General features: G+C 40.6%; 1 protein-coding gene across 2 annotated transcripts; it reads right to left on the bottom strand.

Annotated features, from left to right (window-relative positions):
* Positions 1-1,308: 1,308 nt before the first annotated feature.
* RB195_009421 (uncharacterized protein) lies at positions 1,309-18,378 on the bottom strand (the record flags this gene model as incomplete). Of its 2 annotated transcripts, XM_064189968.1 has the most annotated exons (55): positions 1,309-1,510; positions 1,566-1,636; positions 1,702-1,828; positions 2,677-2,810; positions 2,859-2,939; positions 5,112-5,188; positions 5,245-5,445; positions 5,654-5,738; positions 5,975-6,054; positions 6,158-6,378; positions 6,444-6,548; positions 6,723-6,866; positions 6,926-7,066; positions 7,258-7,293; positions 7,405-7,563; positions 7,634-7,774; positions 8,263-8,365; positions 8,524-8,597; positions 8,649-8,765; positions 8,833-8,961; positions 9,030-9,107; positions 9,188-9,298; positions 9,913-10,059; positions 10,131-10,310; positions 10,374-10,511; positions 10,646-10,830; positions 10,915-10,975; positions 11,027-11,036; positions 11,097-11,160; positions 11,221-11,299; positions 11,437-11,539; positions 11,716-11,825; positions 11,890-11,983; positions 12,079-12,166; positions 12,236-12,291; positions 13,394-13,466; positions 13,549-13,630; positions 13,692-13,771; positions 13,833-13,899; positions 13,971-14,063; positions 14,128-14,312; positions 14,396-14,510; positions 14,592-14,701; positions 14,772-14,859; positions 14,929-15,009; positions 15,448-15,594; positions 16,403-16,505; positions 16,571-16,662; positions 16,738-16,825; positions 16,888-16,978; positions 17,050-17,175; positions 17,742-17,828; positions 18,013-18,166; positions 18,222-18,241; positions 18,322-18,378. In XM_064189968.1, the coding sequence occupies 55 exons, from the start codon at positions 18,376-18,378 to the stop codon at positions 1,309-1,311; spliced, it is 5,871 nt and encodes a 1,956-aa protein (XP_064047550.1). The 2 variants fall into 2 exon arrangements, with proteins under 2 accessions (XP_064047550.1, XP_064047551.1); XM_064189967.1 differs by lacking the exons at positions 18,222-18,241; positions 18,322-18,378 and having other exon boundaries at positions 11,027-11,160; positions 18,013-18,165.
* Positions 18,379-20,853: the final 2,475 nt, after the last annotated feature.

The following is a 20,853-nucleotide window of genomic DNA, read 5'->3' as shown; positions in this document are numbered from 1 at the left end:
TTCAATACTTCCATTTGTCGATGTGGTTAAGTACCTTAAAAGGATAGTTTGACAAGAAAGCTCAGAGGTTGTTTGTATCGATTTTTCCACTAACAGCTGGTAAATAGTGTTTATCACAGGATTTTCACCTTTAATTTTTGTACTTTCTTCAAATATCCTCTTTGCATTTGAAATAAATGGATCACATAATAGAACAGGACCCCTCTTCAATTGTATGTAGTGAAAGGCTTCGAAATTTTGGAGGAAGACTCCTTATGGAGTGATTACAAAGGGATTTTATAACTTGTGTTATAAAATCCCTTTGTAATCTGTAACTTGTTGGATATGGTAATTAGTTCTACAGTATGGGCGGTCGTAGCAAAATGGTTTCTACGACACTTAAGCGACTCGACCCCATCGGCTTAATCAAACCTATCTTATGAACTTGAAGTCTACTAGTACTTGACGTAAATTACCACGGCACGTGGGGAAAGAAAAGAACAGTGACTTTATAAATTCGTTGGTACCCGCAAGTCACTGCATAGCCACATACGCGTCCATAAACGTTCAACAACCCCAAATTGATTGAAGTCAAGTGGGTTGGCACACTTTGAGAGAATTGATCATCTAACATCAGTATTTATCTCATCTTTAATTTCACTTCAGGACCTCTACTCTTCTCTTTTCCTAAATGCTCCCATGCAAACTGTAAGCAATCTCAGACCACAATTTGTGCAGTTGTGTACGCAGTTGTTTTCAGTAGCTAGAAGAAATGTTTGACATGTCCTGTTGGATTTTTAATTCTCAGCAAAATTCTACTTTTTATATTTCCTATACAAGCAACATTAATATGACTACAAAACAACAGTTACAGGAAAGAACAATTGGAATGTTCAATTAAGTATGTGATATAAGGCTTTCAACAAGATTTTTCAATTCATTGCTACAGATGCACGTAAAAACGCGAGTGCTATCAGAATTTTAGTTAAAACTAGAAGCATATTCAACAACTAGAAGAGATAACAGAAACACTCGGAAGTGTTAATTTTCATGAATCCACATCTACAAGAATGACTGCATACTTACAATCTTTAATGATCCTTATAGAAATCTAAATGCGGATCAATTCATCTAAAAACTCTTGACGTGCTCGTCTCGATTAAAAACGACAGTGGGACGGGGTAAGTAAAAGCTACGTTTCTCACGGAAATATCGATTGATCTCGTTTTTCTAACCCCACTTCAATTGATCACTGTCTTTTTTTTCCGAAAAAATATTTCAAAAAGAGGAAACACTGTCTACAATAAGTCACAATCTGATCAAGAACTCCTAAAATCCTCTACCTAATGTACTATCAGGGTTGCTATGTCTCTTGACGTGCTCGTCTCGATTCCTTTTGCTATCAAATTCCTTATCACAGTGAGGGCAAACCAAATTTGCTGCATCAAGAAACAATCGTGATTCATGGGATCGTCTTTCGTGTTCACGCACCCTCTGTGAGGTTGCATACGTTTTCGAGCAGTACGCACATCTAAAATAGGCAAACGACTTCCATATGAACTGTCGAATGGCTTATGAAAAATCACCTGAATGGTTTCGGAACGTCGGCGTGAAAGTCTGTGATATGCTTTAGTAACAATGTTCGTTTTTCGAATATCTTAAATTTTTTTTTTCAGAGAGATGTAAATTAATACAACAGAAGGAGGCAAATAATTGTATTACCTCATTACACAAATGACATGGAGAAACAATTTTCGTAGATAAGGAAGGTAGAACTTTCGAATGGGACATACTGGTGTGTCTTCTGATGTCATTAACAGTGCGACCCTTGAATCCGCAGAAATTGCACCTGAATACGAGACAGCTGCTTGTAAAGCGAATTAGATCCAGGAATGCTCATTGACATCGATTGTAGTAAGTTGTGGTTTGCAAGGATAAAATCCCACGCAACTTTTGGGTCGCCTTTTCTTGGAAAAAACATTCACTGTAATGAAGCTTGATTAAAGGATAAAGTCACTGGCGTATTCAATTCACTTGGAGTGCACCAACGCGTTTTACTGCAATTCGTAATCGTTGAGGTTTAGGAACGCGTGCTGGCCTATTAATGACTTGCGCGAGCCAACCGGTAGTAAGTCAGTGTTTTTATCCTCGCGGGTAAGTCTGGAACCAATTTATCGACAGCGGAGGATGAAGGGCTTGGTTGCCACTAGGGCGGTCTTCAACCATGGGGTACAGCGGACCTCTTACCGACTGCGCTACACCCTCTCCATTAACATCAATTAAGGACAATGAAATCTTCACCTACTTCCGAGTTGTGAAGCAACCCACCAAGTCCTTAACATAAAATGTTCGTCCGGGAAAACAATGAGAAAAAAAAGTGAACATAAAGCTACGTAATAGGTGATCAAGTAGCCATGCAACTACAATGCGACGAAGGCCAGTTTTTCTATAAAATTAAGTATACGGCGTTATTCGGTCAATGTGGAAATGCATCTACGCGTTCGCCTTCAATTCAAAATCGCTGGAGGGTTACTATTGAATATTATTGACTTGTGGGTGAAAGTCGATGTGTCAAGTCAGCGTTTTTATCACAAGTCTGGTCCAAATTCACTACGGAGGGATGTGAGGCTTGGTTGGCCTAGTGAGTTTTCAAACCACACTTCCCGCATAAATATAGCAATTTACTAAGATACTCACGGGTACCCCTTTGCTCCCACAATATGGCTAATGTCATCTGGTGGCTTCGATTGCATGGCAATCTTCTGAACAATACGTTGAGGCAATTCATCAAACAGTGTTCCCTCGCCAGAAATATGGCTGGGTGGTTTCACCTGTAAAACTGATATCTTTTCGGGTCAAAAAGTCAAAGTTTTCTCTACCTTAAAAACAGTCGAATCCAAGGATCCACAAGCATTGTTGAGTGCATCTCTTATATTTCGCCCCGATGTTGTACTCAGGTTCTGAATTGTAATGTTCTTCCATCAACTCCATCTTTACAATATATTTATACTGTATGTATGTTTCGTATACAAATCTCAAAGATGTATCGATTTCAATTGAACTCCAAACTGGCACTTTGAGATAGGCCGCGGATTACATATATCACTTTTTGCGTGAAAGTATTGATCCGCCCGTTGAGTGGACCGATTTTATTGGTTGATACGATTACAGTGATAATCTTGATCGAAATCATCAAGTATGGCGATCAGTTTTTTTTGCACTTCTTGCATATTTTCAGCAAAACCTTAATAGGTGGGGTTGTAGCGTATGTATTAGGTTGAGTCGAAAGTTCTCGGACAAATTGGCAATATTTTTATTTGCTTTGCAATTTTCAAACGATAACTGTAAATCATTTGAAGTATGCCCCATTGGCATCGATGGTCTTCTGCCAACGTCTAGGAAGATCGTAGATGCCTTTGCTCCAGAACGCTGGGGACTGTTCCTTGAAGAACTGCTCGAGTGCCTTTTTGATGTCGTCGCGGGTTTGGAAGTCTTGACCATCCAGATGACGTTGGAGATAGAGAAAAAGGTGGTAATCCGAGGGAACCAGATCTGGGGGTGGGTGTATTGAAATGGTCTAAAAGAACTTCTTCAGTTCAGCCTTGGTCATTTTTCCAATGTGTGACTGAGTGTTGTCGTGCTGGAAGTAGGCTTCGCGCTGCTGCGGGCGTGCATTTTCAAGATTTGTCTTCAAATTCCTCACTTGCTCAACGTAGACATCTGCGGTCAATGTACATCCCTCAGCGAGCAGCTCCCAGTATTCGACGCCGTGTACGCTCCACCAGATGCAGAGCATAACCTTTTCGGCGTGTACGTTGAATTTAGAGACGTCTTCTGCATCTGTACCTTTGTCAACCCATTGGGCCTCAAGCCACGTGTGGGTGCGCTTGAGCGTGAGGAGAGAAAGTGACGTATCAGCGCGGTCCATCTTATACTGAGTCAGAGCATGTGGTACCCATCGACCTAATTTTCGCACCTTGCCGATTGACTTCAATCCGCGAACAACTGTGGTTTGACTCACACCAAGAGCGACTGCCAGTTCGCGAGTGGATTGATACGGGTCGGCTTCCTGCTGTCTCCGCAGCAAGTCCAAATGCAACTCCATCGGGCGTCCCGAACAGTCTTCATCTTCGATGGAATAGTCGCTCGACGCGAACTTTGAGTGCCACTTGTAGACTGTACTTCTAGCGGGGGCGTGCTCCTCGTAAACTTCCTTCGGACGTCTATCGATATCCGCGGGTTCTTGGCCAGAAAGATGGAGAAAGATTATGACGTTGCGGAGGTGGAGTGACGACGGCTTGAAATTGCGCGGCACGGTGGCAGGAATGGAACTAGCTCAGTGTAACTGTTAACCCACACTTTGAAGAGAATTTTATACTCTATCAAACGGTAGCTAACACATCCATTTTTGTCAGCTCTTTGCTGAGTGACGATCTCTAGAAGTCATCACTACCACATTGTCCGAGAACTTTTGACTCAACCTAGAACATGAGTATGATTTCCACTTTACGAAGCATCGGATTTATCTATTTATTAGGTTATCTTTTATATCTCCCATAACTCTAATGACATCTCATCTATAGAAGATCTCGATAGAAGCACACTCTTTCTAGGTGACAGCTAGGGGCAAAATATCGAATATCTAATGAGCAACGTAGCGAAACTGTAATGCGGAATTGAACACAGTAAGCTCGGCCTACCCCTTCCAAACATCATATTGTAAAATGAGAAAGTTGGTGCTTCCATTCGGAGTAATAATTACCGAGTATAGCTGGCTAGTAAAACGTAAAGAAATTAAAGGCATCACCCCACGAATCTGGGGTGGTGCGGATTTCAGGTGAAGAGTTCCTATACGGGGTCGTAGATTATGGACAGGAGGGTAATTCCGTCCATTTCTTCCTAATTGCCATAAAAAACTATCCGGAAGATGCGGCACATGCGCGCTCCAATCGAACTCCTTGTAGAAAATAGCGCGCCGGAACGCTCGAAGTCGTATCTTTCGGGCCGTTTTTTACGGCAATTAGGAAGAAAATCACCCTTTTCGTCATAATCTACGACTCCGTATAGGCACAACCCACCTGAAACTCACACCACCCCAGACTCGTGAGGTGATACCTTTAAGGAACACTGACCGGCTCAAGGATCAATTCTGCACGTCGTGAGGGCACTATTGATCGGTCCACTGGTGATAACCACGACAATATAGAACCTTTAAAAGCAGCATTTCAATTGCTCTGAATGGGTAACGATATTCGCTAACGAAACCTGTTTTATTCGTAGAGCTGGACGTACGATTAGGTTTCTCGGATTTTGGTGTGCTAGTGTACGGTACAGCTAGAGAAGTAGACTGCGTATCGATGATTTTCGGGTGCATACTGTCACTTAACGCAGATGCAGCACAGGATTGTTGGGTAAGAGATTGGCTGCCTTCGGACAAACTGCAGCTACTGTCGTCATCTTCATCTTCTTGAACATTATTATAAGTTCGCAATATCATCGTAAATTGATTTCGCTGTTTGTCAAGAAGTCTGTTTGTGTTTCTTTGATTGTCAAGAAAAGGAAATCAATAGAAAAAGTCATGGTTATACAATAAAACATGATTGATGCAAAAGAATCAGGATAGCATAGAGAATCTTAATGCAGGAAAAAAATTCGAAAAAAAAGAACAGCACACCTTGCGTTTGATGGCTGATCGTGCTGCCTACTTTGAGCTCAGGATCCTGAGCTTCAGTCACACTGCTTGCTTCAGCATCACATATCTAGAACATCAAATACGTAATACTCTATAAGACTATGTAGGACATATGAAAGGGAAAGAAAAGTAGCACTTTAGCAGTTGTGGAAAGGCTGTTCACTGCTGTTTTAACAGCGGCAAAACTACTTAGCATGATAATAACATTTTCAGAAGTTCACGAAAAACAACAGAACTGTTCCTTATTCAATTCTGAAAGTAAATTGTGTCTAGTAACTGCTATTAATAGCAATAAAAAATTACCGTGTGATCTGGACACCATTCTCTGTTAGCTTCTTCATCTGAAGAGGATGGTAACTGCGGTATTCTTGTGTTAGAAGGAGCTGTACGTAAAAATCTAACTCAGTTTTTTTAAATCACGAAAAAAAAGAGTTGCTTACTCATGAGGAAAAAAATTGTTAATTGAGAACAAGGTTGGTAGCTCACCATAAGATCGGGACTCTCGTCGAATGGATTCCACTTTTAACTCCTTCTTGGGTGTGCGCAATGCGTACGAGACCTTAGTTCCCCTTTCATCAGCAGAAAACTTTGAGTCGCTAGTTTCAGCGGAGTTTTGCTTGTCTTGGGTGATTGGGACTGAAGCATCGATGGTCTCGGATGTTTTTGAAACTCCGCCAAAACTCCCAGCTTCTCTTGCCGTTTCTGAGCTAAAGCTCACATGTTTTAAATTTTATCATTATTTCAACTCTAAACATGAAAAATATAAATATACTAGAGAATAGTGCGCGAAGGTTGTTCGTCTTCTTCATTTTCAGGCTGATGTAATGATAGATCTCCTTCCAGATCTATTTCTTCATTAGTAACGCTCGGTTCGTTTCTTAAGTGTATTAGTTAATGGAAAAAAATTACGGATAACTTGCTTATGAGCAACTTGTGCACGTTGCTAGCAACCAAACCATAACAACAATGAATACAATTAATTTATCTCATACTGCCTTCGATTATCAAACATTACAACCCCTTACCTCCCAAAAATAGAGAACAAACTTACGCCTCATGCACAATCATCGCATGCTTCAGCATCTGGGAAGTGTCAGGAAATGAGGCTTCGCATAATGCACACTGTAGTTTTCCTTTGTTGATCGATACAACTGGGTCAATATAGGGAAACTCTGATACGATTTTCCAGGTAGAACTAAAAAAAAAACCTTCTCTTGCAAAATACTTGTACGACGTCATCATTTAAGGACTAACCATTTAGCAGCAAAATCCTTCAGATTCTCCTGCGACAATCTGTGAAATTTAACAAAATGCGCTAGGAGTGTAATTCGTGGGGAATAACGTGTAGAGCACAACAACATTCTGTTGCAGTACGAACAAACAGTAGGAGGCTTTCTATAAAGAGCACTGTTAATAGAAAATCCTCAGGCTATATAACAAGGTAATACTCCATACTGAAAGCTCTGAGATTTGTTATCATCAACTACATCGACAAATAACAAACATCGACTACGACCAGCGTCTGCTAAGAATCACTGCTATTTCCGCTTTCCTAAAGTCAGATAAAATAAAGAGAGAAAACTTGCCTTTCCAACACTCGCTTCTTCTCCACATTTTCATGTCTGAAAAGAATTTAAGTGTATTTAATTAAAGAAAATTTTAAATGTGGGCATGTGGTATAAAAGAGGATCGAACAGGACTAATAACCAACCGTAGAAACTAACGATACCAACCTTTCATGAATTTTCGCGTGGTTTATGAGCGCGTAGCCATTTAAAAAAGATAATCCGCAACTAGCACAAACGAAGACGGCCCTGCGTCCGTTGGACGATTCCAGACTTCTTTGTGCGTCTAATATTCTGACACCACCTTCAGCAGAATAGTCGATCTCGCTAAATGGGACTAGCACCTTCAAATAATCCATAATCCGAACATTTCTGAGAAGAAATATGAAGAACTCACTAAGCAGTGACACTTTTTCGTACGAGATTTTCATCCTCGACATGATTTGTCAGAACATGACAAAGTCGCTGAAAAGATTCCTTCACCTGATTACACGCTGGTATCCCATTTCCGCAAGCACAGCAGCGATCAGGATAATTGCTGGAATAAAATAAGCAAAATATCATGTCTAATCACGAAAAATAGTGGTAATAACTCAAACCAGACATGCATGGAGCCCACAGAGTGGTAAGAATTGCATATATAAAGGAGGCGGGCGTACTGGTCCGCTCCATTTATATATATGCAACGCTTACCGCTTTGAGGGCTCCATGTAGCGTGCGTCAAATGGAAACGTCTCTCTTACTCCATAAACAGTCACAATGACGGACGCTAGTGTACTGGTGGCTCTACTCTTTTCTCGCGGTTACCAACAAATAGTGCACACAGTTTCGTTGCTGGTACAAATCCAAGGCAAGAACAAAGGAAATCACCCGATTTTTTGCAAGCGGGCAAGGTATAAAATGAATACTACATATGAAATAAGTTAATTTGAATTTGCACGAAAATGGAAAGTTTCCAGTGAGGATTTCCTTGGGTACCAAAAATTCGGAAAAAGAACACTACATGATGGACACTAGGAAACTTACCTATCATTTCGCATTAATTCCCCGTGTAATCTCGCATGGTGCATCATTCTGCGAGATGTATCAGTTGTAAAATTGCAAATGGCACAATGTAGGACGGGTTTTCCTGAGAAAAAGAACGGAACAATGTTATGACCACAACATCAACACACGTTCATACTATGTAAAAGGAATAAATTGAACGGAGATGCCATTGAGTCCTTAAACTCCTTAATATTTTATCCAAAATGGAGAAAAGAGATAAACGTGAAAGATGCAGCTTACCACGTTCACGAGATGCATCACATGTAGCTATGACGTCAATATAAGGGAATTCTCTTACGTAGGTATGGTAATCCCTGAAAATATGCAGATATGCATGCTAATATGTTATTCTGTTTTGTGCAGACCTCGATTTAACCCATTTTACTGCAACTTCATTTTGCACGTGAGCATGAACAACGTGTAGGAGAAATGAAACCTCATCGGAGTATTTGTCACTCAGTGGAACACCTCTTGAGCAGTAACTAGAATAGTTGCCAATACACATATACTTTTTATTGGTAGGCAGAGGACGAGCAAAATTTCACTCACTCGCAATGCCGCATCTTTCGTCTCACAGAGGGCATGTTCTTCCAGACATCCCTTCTTGTCGAACAAGGTAAAACGCGAGAGGAAAGCGCTTTGCTCCTTGCTGTCAACGCCAACACCTTCCCAGACTTCCTTAAAGGTTTGAATGTAGAAGGAAAAAAATCACTAAGTAATGCTAATCTTGCCATCTTGAAACGTACGCTCCATCTGTTTCATCAAAGCAGGGACTTCCCGGTTTCCGATGTCGTTTCAAGTAATTATCGACTGGAATTAGCTCTCTGAAATAATTCCACAAATAAGGAAAATAAAAAAAAATCACACATTACATTACACAGAAAATAAAAAATTGTCTACATACTTGCAGAAGAGACAGCTGATCATCGCAGATGCAGTAGAAATAGAACTTTCAAGAGATTTCAGCACGTCGAACTTGTAAACTTGCTCACTTTCCATGATTGAACCGAATCTCCTTAAATAAACTTCGGAATAACATTCGTATGTCCGGAAAATGAGATATTCCACATGGTTTCCCATATCAGCAAATCCGAAAAAAAAGACGATCTGCTAGGGCTTTTCGGTGTAGAAATACAAACCATTGAGTATTTCAGTAAATGTAATAGTATATTACTTGCTTTGATACAGAAAATACTCTATTCAAGACTTACAGTGAAGCAGACAGAAACTATTCAGTTTTGGATTTTAAAAATACTGATTCTTCGCCAAAAACACACCAGATAACATTCCCGCGTCCGAGTGCAGAAAGAAGAGCAGAAAGAATTTCCTTCCGTGAATGAATGAATGGAACGAAAGTAATGTTAAGTAAAAAGAAAAAGCTACTAACAAATAAGAAAAAACGATTATCAATTAATAATAAAAAGGAAAAAAGATTATAAATGAATAACAAAAAGCAAAAACAGCTGGCTTTCACAGCTTTCACACACAGGACAGAACTAAAAATCACATGAGAAAATGATTAGAAAGTTCTCGTCTCATGGAACTTTTATAACGGACACATCCTTTTCAGATTTACTCAGTTAGAAAACGCTTATTTCAATATTGAGTTACTAACAACTGTAACCTTACTCAGGCCAATGTTGAATCCATTTGACAGCTTCTTGCATGTCCAAGTGAACTTTAAACACATGAAGCAGTCTCAAGACCCCGTCAGACATCCCGTGGAATCGACGTTGCATCCTCTTATCGCAACTGAAGGGACACTTTGGGGCTCCACTAAAATAATCGCAACTGAATACTTGTGAAACCCATCGATTCATCGTAAAACCGAAGAAATAGCAACTTACGAGTAATGTTCGTCTGTTGGATGATAGCGTTTCGCATGTTGCACCAGCTCATTTGGTGTGCGGAAGCCGTGTTCACACTTTGAACATTGTAGGCACAAAGTCTTTGGGTGGTTCAAGGTGTTTGTGAAGGATTTCGATACGTCCAAGTAAGGAAAAACCTTGTCAAGGCGTTCAGTTTTTCTGGAAGAAAAACACTTTGTCTTGCTCACAGTCCCGCCAAAATTTCTTGCTGTGTTTGCTTACCCAATTTCTACGGCTATGTCATAGGCTTGTTTTTCAACAAGATGCCTGGCCAACATGTGTGACAGCTGTCCAACAGAATTCGGATAAATGAAACTTGGACGCCAAGCCGAAATACAATTTGAAAGCGGACACTTTACGCTAAAACTATATTTCTGATTTTAGTGCGAGATAATTATGATAATGAAATGATCAGACAAAGAAGAGCGGAAAAAAAGAAGAAAAGAAGGATTTGAAATTGATCAGTGAAAGAAAAAGAAACTACTACAACGTACGGTGGATTCTTGCTGCGCTGTTTAGGTGTTGTTGATACTGTCGGCGACTCTAAGACTAATCGTCCTAGTCGCAAGTCTTTTCTGTACCGACCACAGACTTCCACACAACGGATCCAGTGGACCCGAAGATTCGAAAGCTTTGGAAACGAAGCCTTTTCGCACGACGAACAAAGTAGATTCCCGTCCTGTAATTGAGTAAGAATAAAACATATTCGAAGGAAAAAACATATGAAAATATGAGAACACTTAGACGTACGAGCAACACTTGCCTGAGAAGGATCCAAAAGAAATTTCAAGGGGTTCACGTGCTCGCCAATGGACAACCGGTATCTACAACTGATCCGTTGACTTGATGAATGGTTCAACATTTTTCATTCTCACCTCTTCATATCTAAAACCCAGGTGGTTTTCGGATCATCATGATGAAACCGAACGATATGTGCAATCATACTTTCTTCTTTGATTTCATCATTAGCAAATGCAGGGACACGCAAACCTCGAGAACCATTGGCGGCCTGCAAAAATAGGCTTTGTTCACAGGAGAATTCAACTAATTTTTCTGAGAAACTCCTTACTGGGCAGAATGGGCATTCATTACGTGACAACATCATGAGTTGTCCTGTTTTCTCAGCATCTAAAGGTGGTGGAGGAGGTCTGAAACAAATTCAAAAACATGGACTCTCCAGGACACCTTGGAACCTGATAAAAGCTGTCAGATGCCTTCTCCTGCAGTGAATAATTACCTCCTTTCAGTAGTCTCAATATATGAAGATGCAAAAGAAATTGCCTACCCCTCCCACTCGAATTTCCTTAGTATAGATGCTTTATGGGCATCGACATCGCGACTGCTGGCTACGTCTGTATTCACAGAAGAATCCAATTCAATGGCTTCGTCTGAACATGAATTATTGAGAGAAAAAGCCCACCATTTGGTCTCAACTCGCGAAATGAAAGGCAGTAATAGAGCATTGGAAAATACTCTAATGTTAGTTAAAATTGGACAAGCAAATTTGCTGATCGTATCATAACAAAACGAATTTAGATATGTACAACGACGTAAATGGAATCACCGTTTGATGTTGCAGGGGCGGTTCGCAAAGGATCAACAAAAGAAACAGAGCCTGATGTGCACGTATGCGCTAAGGTGCTTCCAGGGTTTTCCACTGGAGGATGTCTAGATCTGGAATTTGAAAAGAAAAAAGTGAGTATCTAATTTGAACGATACGTTAGAAATGCTCTCTCACATCCGTCGCCTGCTTTCATTGCAGATAGAGAGGTCATTGAGAGAGCTATTGTCTGACTCATCGCCAACGGGTGTCGTTGAATCGGCGGCGCATCCTAAAGCAGAGCTTCTGGCAAAATCAGTCCGACTAAGAGAATATGATGATGAATAATAGTGGCAAGATCCACATAAATTTCATCTGTTAACAAACTTTTTGGTTTCGAATCTGAATGAGTAGACTCAGCCGAATTATTTACCACACCCAACGAATTGAACGGAGCGTCAGAAGATGTTGGTTCCTAAATCAGTTCTACTTAACCGGAAGGAATAAAAAACATGATGAAACTGACTCTGAGTGGAAAGAATACCTGATCGCTACCAGTGTGATCATTAAGATATGCTTCTGATAAGGCTGTCGAATCCTCTGTAATAAAGCAGTTGAACATATGAAATCTGGAGAACAAATATAGGAGTAGCAGTTGTGAGCTGATTTCAAAGTGGGCATTAAAAAAGCCGTAATGTAATTTTATGCATGAATCAAACAACAACAAGTGAAAAGAGTACCTGGTCATTAATTAACTATACAATATATTCTTGTAACTGTTAACTTGCAGTTAACAGCTATAAGAACATATGTAGAAATACCGTGTATACATTGGAGTTCGAAAACCTCTTAAAATGTTTTATTTACAGCGAATCAAGCCTGAGATGGAAATGGTTCTGTTCAACTCAGAATAAGGAAAGAGGGTAACCAAGTTGAGTTGTTCACTTTTCTTCTACGCCTCTTTTTGTGAAACTTTTAATGCAAGCGATCGTCGTCAAGACACTCTTGGCACGTATATGTAGTTAAACTTCTCCGTAATCGTGATAAATCCAACATTAGGATCCCTGACCTTATCGAAACTTTACGGTTTGATGACTTCACATGGTGGAGTAAGGATCACCAGAATAACGTTATCGGCGTCCACACATTGCAAATCTGTATACTATTAGTATATTTTATAATACCAGCTAATGATAGTAGTGCAATGGAAGCATCTATCGGAAGAGTTGCGCCGCTGTTGTGCTAACCTTTTTTTACATGCAGAGGTGTGGAACATGGGCTCATCAGTGGGCTATTGGACATCTTTAGATTGAAATTAATGCTAGTGTAAGCTGTTGGGGCAACCCGAAGGGGTTGATTGATGGCCATCATATTATGTTTTATCCTTTAAAAAAGCTTAAATGGGAGATTTAATTTACGTTTCCCCATGTTCTTCTTCTCTAAAGATAGTTTTTTTTTTTAAATATTGACCAATCACAGCTTATTACTAGTAAAAGGACATGGGGCTCGGTGCAGTTGTGCAACCGGCTGCGCTCGAGCTGGTGATTGAGGTCGAAGCATGACCATCGCGAATTGCAGCGATGAGTGGTGTTAGCGCGGGTCCCCCTTGATTGCAATGGCTCCGTTCCACCACACCGCTTTGAGCGCAGTCGCTTACGCAACTGCATCGAGCTTCATGCTGTTTGGACATGACGATACTTACCTTTGCTCTCACATTGATGCCGATGAAGTTCAAGCCCAACTGAGCCCAAGATTTCCGTGGGAATTTCTATCTCCTGAGCAACAATAGCTTAATTCCGTGCAACTCAAAAAATAAGTAATACGAAACCAAACAGCTGAAATTAAAATATTCCATACGATATCTACGGCATCATCAGTTTCGTTCGAGGATTCCAACGACAGGAATTGTGATTTAGAAAACCTATCCGTCAGTGCAATTCTAGAACAGTGGCTCAACGATAGAAATCAGAAACATAGAGTATATGGAATTGAAAACTCACCCTATATCAATATAGCCGTGACAAACTATGTGGCCGAGAAATTGTGAGGAGTATCCGCACCAAAAACAAAAACCACATATCTTTAATGTATAAAATTAAGATGAGATAAAGAAAACAAAACTTTCACCGAAAATGTCGGACCTGAACATCGCTAAAAGATCTTGGAAGCAAATTCGCTTTGAAAGGAACAATGAAGTGATTCGGGTTCCTAAAAAAGGCTGGTAATGGTGAGAACAACATGGGACTTTGTGATCAAAGTGTACTCATTTTATAACTTACGTTGTATCAAACGGCTCATTGTCAAAACTTTGAGTTAAAGGAGAATAGTGGCGAGCTTTAGCTGAGCTTGGAAGTTCTCTTCTCAAAATCTCCCTAACAAAAAAAAAAAATGAAATCGAAGGCGAACACAAAACAGGATATTATGATGCAAGCTAACCATTCATAATCTAGGTACCCCTCCTTGAAGAGACGGTCATGATATGTTTGAAAATGTTTCATAGCATGAATCTTCAACATTTGTACAGTTGGAAATTCTAGTACATCATCAACATGGCCAGACATCCGACAGGGTAGAATGCAACGCCATTTCATGAAAGTTAAAGACTCGCTATCTCCAAGTTCCTAAATTATTATACCATAGATGGAAGTGAAAAAAGTAGCTCGTGAAGAGGCTATCGAGGAGGGTGTAGCAAAGGAACACTTACTCTTATTCGGTATACTTTAGAATAGCGTAGCGCCACATAAGGAAAATTTTCAGAAGTCATCATCGATGCCTCGGCGATTTCAGACACTTCACGAAATTCACCTTCATTTGCATGTCTTTAATGAGTAAGATGAAAAAGAATGAAAGCGAGGAACAATTTTAAAGTAAGCCAAAAGTGAAACTAAGATACAACTAACACTTTTAGTTCCTTGTGTTCTCCCAAAGAAAAATGCCTAAACAGGGACATCCTACGTAATGGGTTGAAGCATACTGCGCATACTACAAATTCAGATGAACTGACATCTTCCTAAGCAAACAATTTGAAATTATGCACGTGTACGTAATTCAAAGAACAAAGAAGTTGTAGCAATTTCTACCTTGTTTGCAGTTCTTCCGACCATCTCGCATATCAAACGATCTTTATCGGCTCGATGCAAACTCCTCAGTGTGTAGAAATGGCAGCTCCTGAATAAAGAATAGAAAAGATTAACAAAATCTACAAGGTGATAACATTACGTCTACGCATTGACATACCGCTGCGTCTGCTGGAGCTGCTCCAAGCTATTTGTTACATGATGCTCCAGATCAAAACCGACTTCACGAGCTAGAATCTCCCTGAAAGAAATAATTTTTGTGATATTTGTGAAAGCGTAACAAGAGAGTTACGTATAATACGAATGAAGCAAATGTGTCCATTCTTTTGATATTAATATTTCAAAAGAGTGACATTAGCTTCTTAGCTAATGTGATTACCAGTTATTATTTTAGAATCATTCCGACTCCATATCAGATATGACAATTGAAGCAGATCTTCTGAAGATCTATCTTACTACTAAAACAACAAACTGCTTCAACCACACATGTACGAGTAGCTTCTGAGATGGTAAGTTCAATGATTTGACATTGATTTCTAAGGTTTCTAAGATACTCTGATCAATCTGATTTGTTAAATCAAAGGCTGAATGTAAACCAAACATCTTTCAACAAATTTTTCAAGGAAGAGGAAGAGTTCAAATAATTTGAAAATGACGGACAAGGTAAACATCAACAAACCATTCTTGCGGAAGTGCTGCAGATATAGCCTCTACTTCCTTGTGTTCAGAGGAAAAGTGGCGGAGTGTGAAGAGTCGCAGGGATATATCGTTAGAAAAGGAAGAACATCTCGAGAAGGCTACAGAATCTTCGCACAGCGGGCAGATCCTTCAAAAATGAGAAGGATAAGTAAAAAGACTAGCGCATACAGTCGGGTAAAACGACAAGAAGCACGGCGCAGTTGCGTAAATTGTCGTGCTCAAAGCGGCGAGATGGAGATATCGGTTGGAATCGAGGTGGGACCATTGCGAACTGCAGCAGTGAACGATGGTAGCCGGGTCCTCACTCGATCCTAACCGTTACGACCCACCACACCGCTTCGAGCGCAACCGCTTACGCAACTGCACTGTGCTTCATGTCATTTTGACTCGACTTTAGTTCATGACACTTCACAATATGTGAAATTTTCACGATCAGCGATGGTATTCATTGCTATAGTAGGGTCAAAACGATATGAACCACGAGTGTAGTTGCGGTGCATTTGCGTACGCGCTTGAAACCGCGCGATGGAGGCAGCAGTTGGAACAGAATGGGGACTACCGCAGCAAGGGTTTCACCACGCTCCTAGCCGCTACGCTCCAGCGAAGCGCCTTGGGAGAAGCCGCGTGTGCAATTGCGTATACATATAGTGTCCATGTAGTGCCACTGGCAAGCGATATTGTGCTGTAATTGTTGTGTACCTTACCAAAATGAAACCGACGCTCTTTCAATATTGCAATCAATAAAAGTGTTCTAAAGATGTTATCCGCTCAATTTCCCCTCATTGTCCAGCAAACAGGGACTTCGGGCATCAGAAAAAATGGTGTCCAGTTTCTCATCTCTTTTCTACAGAGAAATGATCACGCAAAAAGAATAGCATTAAGCTATCTGAGTGGAAAAGTGTGTTATTAAATCGAACAACAATATTCAAACTTACCAAGCTAAAGGAGTTCTGGAATGTCGGCTAGCTCTGAAACGAAACAGGAATTTTGTGTCGGAAGTGGAGTCGAACTTCTTGCGCCACTTCGCACGACACTTTTCTAGAACAGTATTCATCAAGCTTCTTTTAAAAAAATACAACACAAAAAAAAGCACAGACACGCACCTAAACTTCTGCTAGTAGGATAGCCTGTGAAAAGCGAATCCTCGGATATTTTAGAACATTTCTGCACTGTCGACAATTCCATATTTCGTGTTCTACAATGATTAGTAGTGAACTCTGGATATGAGAGGGATGTAGTTGAGATTGAGAAAAGGAAGGAATTATCTTACTGATAGTATCTATCTATTAAATCTTGATAGCGATGTACCGAATTAGTAAAACAAAATACCTCCGTGGTACAGTACTTCTCAGGCGGTTCTGAACAGAATTTCTGGAATTCTGCATTCTACTTATCAAATTGACTCCAAAAATTCACTCACCGCCGTGAAAATCCCTATAGTGATCGTCAAGTTTTGACTTCGGGAGAAAATTGTAACATAACATACAAGAGGCTTTCCGTGAACTATCCAACTAGAATAGTGGGATAAGGAAACGTGACAAATGATTGGATTATTATTGAAACAAAGAGGATAATATCTCACCGCTCCTTCATGCTCCAGCAAATGTTTTACTAGTTTTCCGAGAGTGTGCTCACTATCTTGTGGCCAACTCGACTTTATAGGATATCCGCAAATAGGACAAGTGACGGTGCATCCGTTGTTGATATTCTCAAGGAAAAACCGAATATATTGTACTCACAATTATGACGCTAGCATAGCATTGAAAATTCAATGCCTTAAGGGTGCTGTAAGTATAGAGTCAGAACGACATGAAGGACGGTGCAGTTGCACAAGCGGTTGCGCTCGAAGCGGTGCGGTGCGCATCGGTTGGGATCAAGTGAGGACCGCCGCTACCACTGCTCATTGCTGAAGTTCGCGATGATCCCACCTCGATCCCAACCGCTATCTCTACCGCGCTGCTTCGAGCGCAACCGCTTACGCAACTGCACCCTCCGTGTCAATTTGACCCGACTGTAACCCCCAAAAATAGGGACCGACGAACCTGAACGCAGAGGTTAGCAGGCTGAGGTTCTTAGAATGGCGAATGTAACAGCATTTTTCAATCAAGAAAAATGTTGAAGGAGAAAAATAGAAGACATAACCAGGAAGAGCAAGAAGAGGAAGAAAGAAAAAGAACTGCAGAAGAGAGGAAAGAGAACAAGAACAAGTGTACTAATGGGGGAAATTCATCGTAGTTAAATAATGCTATCATAGATATTCAATGTTGATACTACCTTGGAAAACTTGATATCTCCTGTGTGTGCAGGTTGCGGTTCATTGTACGATCTTTTCCTACTTGAGATGTGACCGGATGAGGTGCCCTGCAATAGTAATACTGAAGGTGTACGAAATACCTGAAATGTTAAGCCTACTAAGAAGATAATAAAAAGATTATATGACAGCACAACACATGTGTAAAGAAATCCATCGTATTAGATTCATAATAAAAACGATACGAAACTAATATAATGAATGAAAAATCTCAGGAAAGCACGGTGGACTCACTGGTTCAGAAGCACTTGCATGATAAAACTCTACTATTTCACTCCATCCAGATATAGTATCCGAGTGATCAGCAGATGGTTTTTGGGAAATAGTTGATGAGCTTGTAGAAGGACAAATCCAACTCGGATCACAATCTTCACTTATCTCCAACATTCTGAAAAAAGAACGTCTCATTTCTTATTGCTGGTTAGAACATATAAAAAGAAAACCTGGTGATGAAACCAAATATCTATATCGGCCTTTCCTGAATCTCACTCCTGGCGCCATTCTGCGACCGAAGAAACACGATCAGAGCGCGGCCAGAGCTACCAACAAAAACGTTGGGACTTCGTCCGGTTGAATGGCTCCAACTCTGCGGGTGTTCATACACTATTTGGCTGATTTGGCTGTGTCCACAATAAACATTGTATCCTCAGAAAGCAAAGTTTTAGGAAAAATAAGTGACGAAAACTGAATGCGCGGCTATCAACAAGAGATGTCATTTCTTTTGAAAAACACGGCTTCCAGTCCGGGTCCTTCACTACTTCTCTGTTGTCTGATTAACAGAGGGAAGCCAGTTGATAATAATATCAACTGACTCTCTTTAGATAGGTTGAGTAATATGCAACATTATTTGAACTATCTAAAGCGTTTCACATGGTAAACCACAAAAAGCTGATTTTCAAGCTCAAAAATCACGGAGTTTGCCGACAGCTGCTCATTTGGCTGAAATCGTATCGTTCAGGAAGGACAAATGACTGCAAAGGTTCATAACAGTTATTTCAAGCGCTACGCATTGCAAACCGGAGTTCCCCAAGGCAGTGTACTCTCATCATTTCCTTTCTTGGAGTACGCTGCTCACGTTCCTATGTGTCTGAAAACCCATCGTGACATGAAAGTTCGAATATTAGCAGACAATATGAAAACATTTTTCGTATCGACTTAATGAGCAAACATCCGAAAGGAACTTACGAATGGAACGTAAACTAACAAGACAAGCAAGTATTGTATTTTCCGACAAACAAGCCTGAGAACAGATAGCTTCAATTTGAACTATTCTAAACTCAAAAGAAAACTCTTCTCAACTGCGTCCGACTTCTTTTTCTTTTCTGAGTTGCGTGTTGGATTAATTTATTTCTTGCTGAAGTTATGTCTAATCCAAACTCGGAGATATTCAAAAACAGACTATCCACATTGAATGCACTCTATTTTAGGTATGAGCGAGACCTAAAATTTCATTGTTTCAGGGGCATCGGGCAATTTCCTTCTCTAACATCTCGTGACACATGCAAACCACAAGGGGTGCATTGAAATGAAACGAGTCAATAGTGTGAGACGTACACTCCGATACAAATGAAGACAATCTGCCATGTTCGGTCCCACGCAACCAGCTGAGCCTGCGGCAGGGTTCTAGCTAGGCTACGAAACTGAGCGAGAGTCCCGCCGCCTCACTGTCACAAGTGGACGAGGAGCTGAGTCTTCACCCGCTGTTTCATGTCTGAAAAAAAGGGGACATCTTGGTGACCGATGTGAACGAATGAATCTAGTTTTTAGATCCTGCTTATACTCTGAGAACTTTCTTAGTTTTGGTTGTCTTTGAGTACTAAATCATTTAAATTGGAATCGTACACGAGAACGATTCTTTTTGCTACTTTTTAAAACTATGTACTGCATCGATTTGTATTTGCCCTTGTCACATTCCGTTGACACGCCATTGAGCGTAATAAATAAATCAACTACTAAATATAGTTGAAGGAGTCCTGAATAATAGCGAAAAGTCCTATTATGAGTAGCAAAAAGGTGTGTACCGCTGTGCTGACGCCGTGGTACGACCTAGGCGGGTTTTTACTGAAGCGGTCATTCCAAACAAAGTGATAGCGAGCGAGAAAAAATTCGTAATCACAATAATCTCCCATATTTTTTGAAAAAAAGGGCATACTTTAAGGACAGCCGCAACGGTTCTGTCTGATGCCAAAGAGCGTATCGCCTCTGTTAATAAGGTTGACCATACCACTCAAACTAATCGGTACCAAGCGAAGATTTCCCATTCAGAATTCTGGCCGTGTAATAGAGCGCCGGCGTCAAATAGTAGAACCCATGGTTTAAAAAAAATCCCTTCTGCTTCCATTTTATTGCAAACTCGAAGAAGCGGCTAGTTCGCCGTAGCTCCTATGGTAGACTTTATGGAACAATTAACCTGTTCGTGCGAAATGGGTAAAATGACTGCGTAATATCATTAGCGACTTATCTGATCACTTACGAATATTGTGGGGCAGAGTAGATTAGCGAAAGGGGAAGAACCATAAGTACACGAAGTGAAGGGGCACCTAGGTTCCCGAAATGGAAACCATCCACCTCTTTAGGTGTTCACTGCGTTGTCGTAATGTAACAATACCCATTTCAAGATACCAGTCGCGACTTTGTTACGCGAAATCGACGTTCCTCAATTCAAAACATTGAAAGAGTTTTGAATAACAGCAAGAAATCTTATCATGAAAAGTTAAGAATGATATATCGCTCAGTTAGATGCTAGGTGGTGTTTTAATAAGCACCTGCTGACGGCGCAACTCTAAGAGCCGGTAGTCCGTTAAAGGCATCACCCCACGAATCTGAGGTGGTACGGATTTCAGGTGGAGTATTCGTATACGGCATAGTAGATTATGGGGAGGAGAGTGATTCCGTCCATTTCTTCCTAATTGCCGTAAAAAACGGCCCAGAAGATACGGCTTCGGGCGTTCCGTTGCGCTATTTTCTACAACGAGTTCGACTGCAGCGCGCCAGCCTTGTGCGGCGCTGCATCTTCCGAATCGTTTTTTACGCGAATTATGAAGAAATGGACGGAATCACCCCCTCTTCCTAATC

The sequence above is a fragment of the Necator americanus genome, chromosome III (assembly GCF_031761385.1).
Source record: "Necator americanus strain Aroian chromosome III, whole genome shotgun sequence".
Taxonomy (NCBI): domain Eukaryota; kingdom Metazoa; phylum Nematoda; class Chromadorea; order Rhabditida; family Ancylostomatidae; genus Necator; species Necator americanus.
Note: the sequence above shows the minus strand (reverse complement) of the source record. Positions and strands in the feature narration are given on the sequence as shown.